General features: G+C 45.0%; 1 protein-coding gene across 4 annotated transcripts in view; it reads left to right on the top strand.

Moving 5' to 3' along the window:
- SPTBN1 (spectrin, beta, non-erythrocytic 1) overlaps positions 1-12744 on the top strand; it is a 137745-nt gene that overhangs the window by 75632 nt on the left and 49369 nt on the right. For all 4 annotated transcript variants that reach the window (XM_014962415.1, XM_014962416.1, XM_014962417.1 and 1 more), the window contains 2 exons: positions 6872-7023; positions 12110-12283. In XM_014962415.1, coding sequence (XP_014817901.1) covers positions 6872-7023; positions 12110-12283 — 326 coding nt within the window. The remainder of the gene's footprint in view (positions 1-6871; positions 7024-12109; positions 12284-12744) is intronic.

A 12744-nucleotide genomic window follows, 5' to 3' on the forward strand; every position in this document is an offset into this window, starting at 1 on the left:
AGCCCTTGGTTTGGACAGGAAATTTAAGGACCAGGAGCCACCAGTGTTGTTCTTTTCTCGAGGTGGTACTGGAGTGGTGAGCAGAGCTTTGACTGGGTTGTGGCAGAGCTGCTGAGGGGTCTGTGTACCAGCCTCAGGGCCAGGTATGACTGAGGTGTTTTGTGCAAGCCTGTGCTCAAGCCTGCCTGAAACAACAGAGTTTAGACCTGTATTAGAATTGTTTCATGTTCAGCATCAGTCTTCTGTTACTATAACAAACGGTGAAGATTATTGCAGTGCGTGTGTTCATGTTGGTTCCTGATAGTGTCTTGTTTGATCATCACATTCTGGTCCCAGTAGTTCTCTTAGGCATCTTTCTCAATTAAAAATTTTCCAAGCACAGCTGGAATTTGTGAATCTGTGAATATTGCTGGCTACTTAACTCTGTATCTTTCCATCTATGAGAAAACATACAGTGATATCCTGTGCCCTGAAAGTCTACAGTAGTGGGAACATTGTCCTGTGAAAGGAAGCTCTGTTTTCTTTGTGCACGGTTAACCTAGGTTATGATCTGAAGAATTGTGGAAAGCTGTGGATTTTGGATACCGGCAAAAGTGGTGTGCCTGGAGCAACACTCAGCTGATCTCTGAGTCAGTGTGTTTGGCAAATGCTTTGTGTAGGTTGCACACTGGCTGTGTTTGTTGCTATAGTAAAAAATAATTTCAGGCTGGAAAAATTACTTTCAGCATTGAAATCAAAATAGTCGTAAATCTGCAGGAGACAGAGCGTTTGGGATTAAGGATTAAAACACATCCTTCATTTGCCTTGCTTTTGAGGTATTACGGGGATCCACAAACACTGATGGTGCACAGAGCGAGGTGCCTGCTGGCTGGGCTTGGCAGGAAGGCTTTGGGTGCCTGCGACAGCCAGGCTGTCCTGGGGCACCTCTTGTTTCCTTCAGTAACATTTCAGCTCTTTCCAGAGCACCCCCTTCACTTTTTATCTGATGGGGTGCAGAGGCGTTTGCTGCCCCGGGGCTGGCAGGAGTCCTTTTACCTGTGCTGGGCTGGCAGCAGCCTGCGCCAAACGTATTTGCCATTCACTTTGAAACGCAGTCATGAGGTCAGTTGGTTGAAAATGTGGTTTGACCGGTATGGAAGGGAGCAGATTGTCTTCAAGCTGTTTTTAGAAAACAGGCGGCCGCAGAGGTAACCTTTGCCACAGGAGCAGTTAGTGCTGTGGTTGTGTGAGGGGATGGGCTGACAGTGCTTCCTGGCATGTGGGAGCAGCAAAAGGGTCACGGGGGCCCAGGTTTCTCTCAGCTGGCTCCTCCAGCTGTGCATTTTCCAGGGTGTTTATGAAAAGGAATTCTCCATTATTCTGGCACAGCCCTGTTGAGCTCACTCTGTGGAGCTGAGCCTGCAGCAGGGAGGGTGGTGTGTGGGACCCTCCTCTTGCTGTCCCACGCTGGGGGTTCAGGGACTGACACGCTGATCTTTCAGAGGGTTGGCTGCATTTTTGTCAGGAGTTTTTCCTCATCGAACTAGTAGAGGAAGAAGTGACTCTCCTCAAGCAGGGAAGGGGCTAGATGCCTGCATGTGATCCCCTCCGGGCCTGGTTTATGCGAATTTCAGTGTACAAACTCCAGTTTATTTACTAAATTCCTAAACAAAGTCAGTCCTTGATTTATCACAGAGCTGGAGTTTGCAAGCTGCTGTACGATAGTAGTATTGTCGTGAGGATTTCCGCAGAAAGGAAATTTCCTTCCCCGTGTTGCTTCAAGATAAGTTAGATTCTCTATTATCAACGCTGCTGGTAGAATGGCTTCCGTTTTCCTGCTGTGCATGTTTTGCATGTTGCTCATTTCTCTTTACCCTTGGGAAACAAATGTTTTCACAAGCTGTAGGATACTTGGGGCTCCACCCATATCTGCTAGTTCTAATTAATCTTCAAAATCTGAAACTGTGTTTTTGAAAGCATGAAGGATATTTGTAGAAACAATCACATGAGATTCATAAATAGCGCTTTAGGGCCCATTGCTGATGTTAAATACCTGCTGTCATCACTCATGGATGCACCAAGCCCCTCGGTGTATAGGTTTTTAAGCAGCACTAGACCTTAAAAGAGTCGTAGTTGTGTGCTGAGCCAAATTGTCAGAGCTGTAAGTACCACTTTCCTGTATGTATGTTTCTTTCTCTGAGACATATAACCGAAATTCATTGGTTTTAACTCTGCGCTTGTTTTAACCCGAAACCCCAGAGTAGAAAAATTCAGTTTATCAGTTTGAAAAGGCTGGTAAAAGCGTTGCAAAAGCCCGCAGTCATTGTGAAACACCATGTAGAAATAATCAGGAGAGGTTTTAACATGACCAACCCCAGCCACGCAACTTTCAGAACGGGCTTGTTTTGCTTTCCCACATGGTGTGAGCACAGGAGGAGTTAAGCGAGGCCGCGTTAAGAACGGCTGTGCCTTCTCTCTTCTGGTGTTTCCATCACGAATAGAGTCAGCGGGGAATTAGAGCTGTGTGCCGCCTGTGCCAAGTGCATGATAAAGGGTGGCCTTCTTGGGTGACTGGCCCATTAGGAGACTGAAAGAGCTGCTGTGTCTCTCTGGTGGCATTTTTCTGAGATAAGTTGCCGGTTTGCTGGTTGTCCCCAAAAGCTGGCAGTGACCAGGTGGGGGGGCCTGGCTCTTGTGCGGTGCCGCAGGATTTTCCCATGAGGCTGGAGGCTGCACGCAGCCAGGGATCTCACTGCTTTTGGCTGTTCTTGCTGTGATTTAGAGGAAAGGAGGAGAGAGGGGAGGAAAATGAAAAGAGTCCACAGCAATTGAAGTTGCTCAGGCGCATGTTAGGAGCCTGTAAGTAAGCTCAGTAAGCTCAGCATGTGGTATTAGCACTGAAACCGCTGCAGCTGTGATCTCTGTAGAGATTTTCACACTATTTTTATCTGTTGGGGTGAGCAGGGAGGAGGACGCCACCACAGAGGATGGGTGGGGGTCAGGTGAGAGCAAGCGTGGGGCAGGTGCCAAGCTGAGGAGCCAAAAGAACCAACTCAAGAGCCCTTCAACCTCTCACCGTCAACAGGAAATCGAGAGCCACAGAGAGCGAGACAGAGGAAACGGGAAGGCACCAGGGAGAGGCAGAAACTGTGTTTCAACTAGATTAAAGAAAACATGCGTAACGGCATCAGGTCCCAAAGCACGGAGGGCCTCCAGCTAGAAGACGACAGCCTGTAGACCGCTTTCCTGTCCTCTCCCCCACTGATAGTTTGGTGCGCTTAAGGATGCTGAGGCAGCACAGAAGAAGAGTCATCACCAGAACTTTTTTCCCTGAATCCACTCTGCCTGAAGAATGCACTTTCATGTCCTGTTTTAGGGCCACCAATCAAGGGGTGGGAAGGCCTTTCGAGGGGTGAGTGACCCGTGGGCCACATGAGTGCCACCTGCAGGAGAGACCCTTCTTCCCCCTCCCTTAAAGGGCTGCCTGGAGCCAGCTGATCTGTTGACTTCCTTTGTCTTTCAACAACAGAAGATCCTAAGCTGGTATCAATTAATACAATGGCACCAAAGTTTTCACAACCTGACTTGGCATGTCACTGTTTCACGTCCTTAATCTGTTCAAAATTAGGCTCTGACCCTTCATCTTCTTTACTAACACCTCATGGATGTTCTTTTCCTACCCATTACTTTTATTGTGATCCCAAATTGGGAGATCGTTGATTACCATAACTTTTGACGAAAGATTTGGCCAGCAGGTCAAGGGAGGTGATTCTGCCCCTCTACTCTGTTCTCGTGAAACCCCACCCGGAGCACTGTGTCCAGCTCTGGGGCCTTCAGCACAGGGGAAGGACGTGGACCTGTTGGAGCAGGTCCAGCGGAGGGCCACGAAGATGCTCAGAGGGCTGGAGCACCTCTGCTGTGAGGACAGGCTGAGAGAGTTGGGGTTGTTCAGCCTGGAGAAGAGGAGGCTCCGGGGAGACCTTAGAGCAGCCTTCTAGTACCTGAAGGGGGTCTACGAGAGAGCTGGGGAGGGACTCTTTGTCAGGGAGTGGAGCAATAGGATGAGGGGTAATGGTTTTAAACTGAAAGAGGGGAGATTTAGACTAGATCTCAGAAAGAAATTCTTTAGTGTGAGGGTGGTGAGACACTGGAACAGGTTGCCCAGAGAAGCTGTGGCTGCCCCTTCCTTGGAAATGTTCAAGGCCAGGCTGGATGGGGCTTGGAGCAACCTGGTCTGGTGGGAGGTGTCCCTGCCCAGGGCAGGGGGGTTGGAACTTGATGATCTTTAAGGTCCCTTCCAACCCAAACCATTCTATGACTCTATGATTCTTTTGGATGGCTTGGATGATGTTTGATAGCTTTTTTGTTTTACACAATATTTTCTGTATCTGACTCTGTATTTAGGTTCCTGTACCTCTGTATTTCTCTTCAGAATGAATGTGATCACAGGGATCTCTGAATGTTGTGCTTCTTTATAGAGACTAGAGTGATTAAATAAACAAACTTGCTGATGTTGTTTCGGGGCTTATTCAAGCTGGTGAAGGGAGATGTAATTCCCCTTGGCATTTTCTTTAAAAGGCACCACCTATTGCAAGGTTTTTCTTCTGTGACATTTCAAAAAAATACTTCAACTAAAAGCATGGATTACTAGACAAGCAGATATGGAGATACAGTATTCCCATGAACTTGCTATAAATAGTTCGTAAAATAGATATTTAAGGGTAGCAGTCACTATATTTAAATCACTGCTTGAGTAGGCAACTAATTCCAGTAGTCAGATGTGTTGAGTTTTTTCTTCTTTGGTCCATGATTGAACAAGCTGTGTTGTTACAGCACTGGTAGGAATGGTTAGGAGACGGTGCAGCTTTTGGCTGCGAAGGCAGTGTACATTTTTCTAGTATTGCCTTGGCTGGGCAGGGTTTGGGCTGTCTAACGACCCTGGCATTCTCCCATTCACACACTTACTGACAGTGTGCTGCTGAGGCTGTGATGTGCCAGCAGGAAAGGGGACATGCATGACGTGGCACTGGTGGGACACGGGGCAGAGTGGAGGGCAGACTGGGGGGCAGCCCCTTCAGAGAAGCTGCAGTTGGCTCCTCTTGGCGCATGGGGAAGCAAGGCACAGTTATTGCTAATTTCTCGGTAGCTTACTGTATCTTGGCAATCCTCTGCTTCATACAGAGTGAGGGCAAACAAGAGTAATACAAACTGTCAATTCATTGAAGGAATATTGCTGTTCCATCATAAACCACACCTTTTTACATCTTTCCAAGCCCCATTTTTTAATTTCACACCTTATAGATAGGTAAAAGCTGTTACAAATGGGACAGTTCTAGTGCAGTAGCTTTGGTCATGTCCTGACACGTGGTCAGGTACCAGCAATAAATTCAGAAATACGTGGGAACAACCGAAATCTTAGGGTGGGGTTTATGTAATTGGGCAAACGGTCATTGAAGTGCTGGTCTGCTCTCCCACTCCTGGTTGGATTCCTCCTCCTTACCACCGTTCTACTGTATCATTTACTTTCTTATTGGCTTCTTTTCTTTTACTTGTTTTCCAGCTTTGTATCCTATGCAGCCTCAGCTGCTTTGTCATTCCCTGTCACCAAGATCAGGCTTTTGCTGCTGTCCCAAGGTCCTGCAGATGTGGAGGCCATAACTGGTTATGAACGTTCTGGGGTCATGCCCCAACCATACTGTGCCCCCAAGAAGGGTTATGTCCTTCCTTTTGAAGGACAGCATCCACCAAAACCCTGGGTAGTCAGATATAAAGTCTGTGTTGATCTGCACCATCATTAATGTTTTCTGTGTTTCAAGCAACATACTTGGAGTTTTCAGAGCTGGACATGTTACATTTTGGGTTAGGATTTACCAGTCTTCATGTTTTGTTACTGAATGTGCCAGCAGCTTTAACAAGACTGATGAGAGGTTTAGATGCTCAGCTGGTTGGAAAAGCAGACTGCTTTCATTCTTATGTCTAAGTATGGACTTGGGAGTCCAAGTTTGAGCACCTGTGTTTTGACAGATTTGGTCTGTAGTAGTTCCTAGCTCAGTGAAATTACTTTTTGCTAACAAGAAAGGGCTTCATCCAAAGCCCTTGGCAAAAGAATTTAACCACAAAGATGTATAATATTTTCTGTCTGAGAGTTCTCAGCTTGGCAGATAGCTGTTTAGGAGTTTCTGAATTAATGTGGACTGTAGGGAGCCTGTGCATTAAGAGAGCTCTCACAGCCAATGTTTTCATGTATGTCTTGTGAAAAACTCTGGGAAGGTGGAAAGAACCTGGTGGCTTTAAATAAATGCAAGTCTACTTCAAACATGCAGTTATGGAAAAGTTCATCATGACATTGTGTAAATACAGTTACAAATGTTGAACCTGCAAATAAATACTGTAACAGGAAGGGAAAAAAGTAAATGGGAGGCTGTGGTCTCTGCTGTCTTTTGAACCTATCTTAATCCAAAGTGACTTAATCCAAAGTGGTATTTCAGGGGGTCTGTTGTGGATTTGTGTGCGTATTTGAGAGCAGAAGTTGGTCTGTTCTTCCAGCAGTGGACAGTTTGATCAGTCCAACAGGGCTTTTACATTGTAGCTCTACAACAGACCTCTTTACACCTTGAGAAAGCTGCTTATCTGAGCAGCAAGTAAGTCTGCAATATATAGTTCAGATTTATTCTATAGATAGTAACTCAGTAAAATTCCCACTGATGTTAGAAGATGTCATAAAAAAGGAAGAAAGTTGGCTTGTCAGTGGAAAGTCCCAATTTCTTCAATGATTCTGCTAAGAAGACAAGCCATACCTTTAATTTAATATTGGACGTGTAAATATCACATTTTCACATAGGTACATGAGCTGTGATTTATTTTGAGTAACGTTGTGTTGTTTTCCTAACAGATGAACGTGAGGCAGTTCAGAAGAAGACTTTCACCAAGTGGGTTAATTCCCACTTGGCACGCGTATCATGCAGAATTACAGATCTGTACACTGACCTTCGCGATGGAAGGATGCTCATCAAACTTCTGGAAGTTCTTTCAGGAGAGAGACTTGTAAGTCTTTATTAATATTCATTGTGGAGTTTTTGTTTTGGTTTTTGGTTCGGTTGTTTGGTGAATCCTTGGCTCAGTTGAAGTACAGCAAAACTGAGGCTTCAGTGCTGCAAATGTATTAAAGAAAAAGAAAAAAAGTCTATTGCTTCAGCTGGATCCAGACACCATTAAAATATCTTTGTGTTGGTTTCAGTAGGAATCAAAGAAGGTCTCCTTCAAAGGTTCATTGTTGGTGAGATGCTGAGTGCTTCCAGCAGCTTACTCCCTGCTCCTGAATCTGACAGATGCAGAGCACTAAATGTTCTACAGCCCCTTAGACCGTTTTGGTCACGGTGAATTCGATGCGCTGAGGAACGCTGTGGCCAGCTGGCCTGATTCTGTGGTAATAAACACAGCTGACGGATGCAGGTGGCTGTGTGCAGGCTGCCTGCTGGCCCAAGGACTGCAACATCCCTTCTTCCTTCTCTGGAGCGTGCTGGGGAGTCATGGAGGACAGCTGGTTGGAGGTGGTCAAGTCCACCCTGGGAAGCATTGCAGCAGTTCTAGCCATGGTGTTAGTTGCACCCCAGCTCACGAATGCTCCTGGCTGTGTTTGATTTTACTAGAATAGATAAGGCTTGGACTTTCTTTGGTTAGAGAAATATCTGAAATTAATTTAAAGTTCTTTGGGTGTGCTGAGAGACCCCCTTTGATACCAGCACAAGAAAGTGGTGAATAAGAAAATTCCTGTAGAGAAAAGTGCTGCTGATTAACAGGAAAACTGGGTGTCAAGAAGTGGCTAGGTATCGGCTTTTCCTTCAGTTCCTTAAATGATGGCTATGCTCTTAACTACCTAATTTAAAGCAATCTTTTCAAAGAAATACGGGTATTTAGCTAAGACCTAAGGCTACACGAGGATGCAACTGTGTAATCGCTTGTCATCAAGCACTCCTATTAATGGAAGCTGCATGGCTTAAGACTCCGGTTAATGAATTGAACATATGGCCCACAGTGTGGTGCCTGTACAGTAAGAGAAGAGGGGGAGCTTTCTGAATGTATCTGAGAGTAAGGAAATTCTGATGCGCATAGAAGTATGTGGATGGAGGCAACTCATCTCAATGTTAGTCAACTACAGTTTGCTCAAAACTTGTTTCTGTCTGTGCCAAATCACTTACCTCGTGAGGTATTAGTTTTGACGTGGTCACTGCAGGTAGCAGATACTATTCATACAGGAATACAAGGCCAGCGTGCCCCATTATTTGAGGATTCAGTTAGCAACTGTGCCACCACTGTTAAATCTTCCTATCTGCCTGCCAAGATTTGACTTTCAGTATCGAATAGCAGCAGTGAAGCTCAGACCAGTTTTGTGACTGTTGCTGTGTGATTCATTTACGTTTTTCACTCCAGGTCTTATAAAATGCCAGCAGAGCTTACGCAGCTCTTTGGGTGGGGAGAGCGCAGGAGCCACCTGATGAGACTCCTGTATCTGCACTTGCATCATTGTTTGCGTATCGCGTTGGCAGCACCGCCACAAATGCTTTTTGTAGCTTCGTTATCTCAGGATGGAGGACAGCAGTCTCTGTTTGAACAGTACATTCCACCACACCTTCCTCTGCAAACAAGAATACAGATAACGCGATGCACTAAACCTTGAGACAATTACACACACCAGAAATATTCCAGGAGGGTTGGCACGTAGCATCCACTTGCTGATGTTCGTCAGCCGTCTGGAATTTATTTTAGCTGGTATTGCTTAGATTCTGACTTCTGCATGACACCCAAGCAGAAATCTAAAGGCAGTGTCTTATGCAGAAAGCTTAAAATCAAGACAAGAAACATCAAATGGTAAGAAAGCAATAAACAAAGGCAGAAACTAGCCTAGATAATTATTTTAATATGGTGTGTTTACTGATGGAGTAGAACAAACAGGAGTTGTTTTCTCACTTTTGAACCTGGGATTGAGATTCTGGAGCTGGAGCCGTATACTCGTGGAGCAGAGCTGGGGATTTAGGGTACTAATCAGGGAAGCAGAACTGCTCTTTGCCCCGTGTAACACCTCCAGCCTCATTTGCACAAACACTGCATTTTTCAAAAGCTATTGTGATTTTAGTTGGTGAAAACCCAGAGTCCTTGAAGGTATGTTGGAGAAACTCAAAATAAGAGTGTCCAATGAGGACAACATCTGCATCTCCCTGTCTTTGCTTAGCTTGATTCCTAATCCTAGTGTTTAGTCCAGACTTTACTACGTAAGGTCCTCTGTACAGCACAGTATTTGGAAAGAGATTGATGGCATGCAATAGTCTCACTGAGCAAAGCAGAAAAGAATCCAGCCAGTATGAAACGAGGGTTGCAATTTTTTGTTTGCACACACTGTTAACCAGCTTCTCCCAAACAGAAAAATAAAGCTGAGAATTGTTTTCAGCATGAAATCAAGCATTTTGCTCAGTTTCTTCCATAGCTGCATAAAGGATTAGTGAATTCCTTACAATTCCTGGATGCTCGAAGGTCAAACCATTTAAGCAAGATCTCTGTAGTGAGTTCTATCATGTTTTCTGTTGGAAAAAGGAAGATTTTTTTTGATGTAAAACAAATTTTTCTGGTAATGTGTGTGTGAAGACTCTTGAGTTTAGTTAAATACAATGAATGATGCATCCAGTATGCTTTCTTCCCCTCTGGTTAATATCTGGATCCGTGTCAGCCCAGTGAAGGTGAATGTTATGTCTCAGCTTGAGGCTGTGCAGGAGAGTGAGGCAAGCACAGCCAGCCCTTGTGCAAACCACACTCGGCCTCTTCCTCTTCTTGTTGCAAAACAGTGGGTTAAACTGCATGGCCTGCCAGTGCAGAGGGACAGAGAATTGAAACCTTCTGTCTTCTTGGGTGCCTGACGTCTTTTTTGGCCAGGAGGCACTGCTGTTCTTGTCCTTGCAGAAATTTGAAGTGCCTTCTTGGGCCATTAATAAATCACAGTTTGAACAGCACTGAGCTGTTGCAGAGCCAACAGGGAATTTCTGAACCAGAAAGTGCACCTAGTGCTGGAGCACTAGAAAAATCTGTATGGCCACCCATGCTTTCCAGGGAGCAGTGTCCTGTTGAGGTTCACTGTGTGTGCTCTGCTGCTTCGCATGCAGCCCTTGTGTTTGGGGGAGAGAAAATCCTACCAGTAACCTGAAAGTTATGTTTCTTGGATTCTTAATCGGAGAGTATATCATTGGAGAGAGTGTGGGTGGGAGCAGACGATCTCAGGAATTAAATAAAACATCTATTGTGAATGGTATTAATTCTGTCACCTTGGCGATGGACCTTCTGAAAGCAGAAAAGGTACTTTTGAAACCATTTTCTGCTCAGTAAATTGAGGCCTTGGAGGCAGTGCAGTTACTGCTCAGGTAGGTGAGAGGGGCTGCGTTAAGGCAGAGGGGACAGAGTTGGGTCTGCCACTGCTGCTTAGAAAAGGCCACAGTCACAGTCATTGCTGTATTTTGGGAACATCACGGTAGGAGTGAGCACACCTTGGGCAGCTGCTCTCCGGTGTGGCAATGGGCTGGAGCGAGTCGTGGGCTGGGTGGCCTCCACCTTCCCCCGTGGCTGGGCACTCCTTCTCCTGCCTTCCTGCCTCTATTTTGCAAGATTAAATTAAACCTGCACCCCAGCTTACCGCACTCCTGGAGGACTGATGGTACCAGCAGAAGGATGGATCTTGGATTGTCCCTGCTGATAGTGAAGGATCACGGGTTGGTTTTAGCAAACTGTCACCTCACTCTTTCTCCTCATGGTCTTCTGGCCCTACACCAGCAGCATTTGGGTTGTATGGTACGTGCGTAGGGAGTACCTGCAATCTGTGCCTCTTTGGAGGGGTTTTTACACCCAAAAGCAGTGGCAGGTCCTTGGAAATCTTCACCCTTGCTGGGAGCTGTGGGTTGACTTTCTCTGCATCGTTCCCCAGCCTCTGGAGGAGAACGGAGCTGACTGAAAGCTGAAGTGAAACCAGTGACCTCAGGGGTTTATGTGCCCTGAAGGACATCTTTCTAGTAAGCATTTCATCTTTATGACAGGCTGTTATACAGGCTGCTGTTTCTAGGGACTATAATATGCCTCTGGCTGAAACTCTTCCATTTGAATATAGTCTGAGGCGAGGACTCTCTCTGAGCTATTTCCATGGCCAGGTAATTATGTTCACTGCAGAAAACAAGAAAATTACATCAATTAGTAGCTTGGCTGAGTACCTTTGGTGACATCTCAGTGAGCAGTGAACAGGCTATTTGGCTGTAATCCATATCTGCAGAACAAAGTTGCTTTAATTTTATTCAGTTTTACAGCAGAATTCTACAGGCTATTAATATATTCATGCTTTTTTTCATTTGCACTGGGCCTTCATAACATTGTGTTACATCGGTGTGGCTGATTATTGTTGTTGTTTTTACTTTCTTTTTCTATGAATAAATTGTTTGGAATAAATCTAATCTAGTATTTTCATCCTATTTATCCTATTTCGACTGACCAATAAAAAGCAATGATATTTCTATCTGGAGGAGTTTTATTGAGTAATTTACGGTCCAAATTTGAGGCGCCTTTTTGGAGAGTGTGTATCTGTATTTACAGATACTCTCTGGACCATTCATTACCAGCTCCCTCTGTTGCACGCATGTCTCAGTTATCAGTTTGTTTCATATCTTTATCTTTGCAGATAGAGATAGTGTGGAAGAACCTGCACTGGAGAAAAAAAATAATCTTGGGAAGATGTATCAGGTGTGGCGTGAACCTAACGATAATTTACCTTCCAGCTAGTGAGTGAATATAATAGACAGAAAAAAATTAAGGAAGTAAGCAGGCAAAATGCTTTGAATGCAGTTGGCACCTAGTGTGTGCGACTCGGGTCTGGGAGGTAGCACAGGTTTGACATGTGCTACCATTACCACATGTACTTGCACTGTAAGATGTAAGGAGTGGTTTTTGTCCATTGAATTTGAAGAACAAACACATACAGTATTGCTGGCTGGGAGTGGATAATGTGGTGGCTCACCTGCCTGGACTGAAGAATTAGCAAGCACTTTTTTTCCTTTTCTTTCCATCTACAGTAATATGTGTTTTTCTTCTCCCTTTTACCTTTTAGCCTAAACCAACTAAGGGAAGGATGCGCATCCACTGCCTGGAGAATGTTGATAAAGCCCTCCAGTTCCTGAAAGAGCAAAGAGTTCACCTAGAAAACATGGGATCTCATGATATTGTGGATGGGAATCACAGACTGACACTTGGCCTTATTTGGACTATTATCCTGAGATTCCAGGTAAAGATGTGTACATACACAGATAGACACTCATCTTAGTTTTCCATACTTGTTTGTAATATACTTTGTGCTTTTTAAGAGTGAAGCACTCCCGGGTCCTCTGAGATGACAGGAGTGCAAAGTTCTTAGCATCTGGCAGGATGTGCTCCAGAGCTAACGGCAGAGGATAACAATGCTTCATGGTGCTGCTGATCTGTAGTGGCAGCCAATGGGAGCTTCCTGTGTGGAGAGTAATATGGTTTTATTTTTGAATTATTAATAAATATGAAGCTCCACTCATAGACATATACAGTCTTGTAGACACAGGAAGAAATGCCACCCTCAGGTGCTTTTACCTCTGTGGTGATTATCATTTACCTGGCTGACTTTGCACTGAAGCAGATTAAGGGTGCCCACGGGAATGTTCTAGTGTCCCAGCTAATGGTAGAGATTTCTTTTTTTCCAGCAAGTTGCACATTGGT

The sequence above is a fragment of the Calidris pugnax genome, unplaced genomic scaffold, assembly GCF_001431845.1.
Source record: "Calidris pugnax isolate Ruff unplaced genomic scaffold, ASM143184v1 scaffold147, whole genome shotgun sequence".
Classification (NCBI taxonomy): Eukaryota; Metazoa; Chordata; class Aves; order Charadriiformes; family Scolopacidae; genus Calidris; species Calidris pugnax.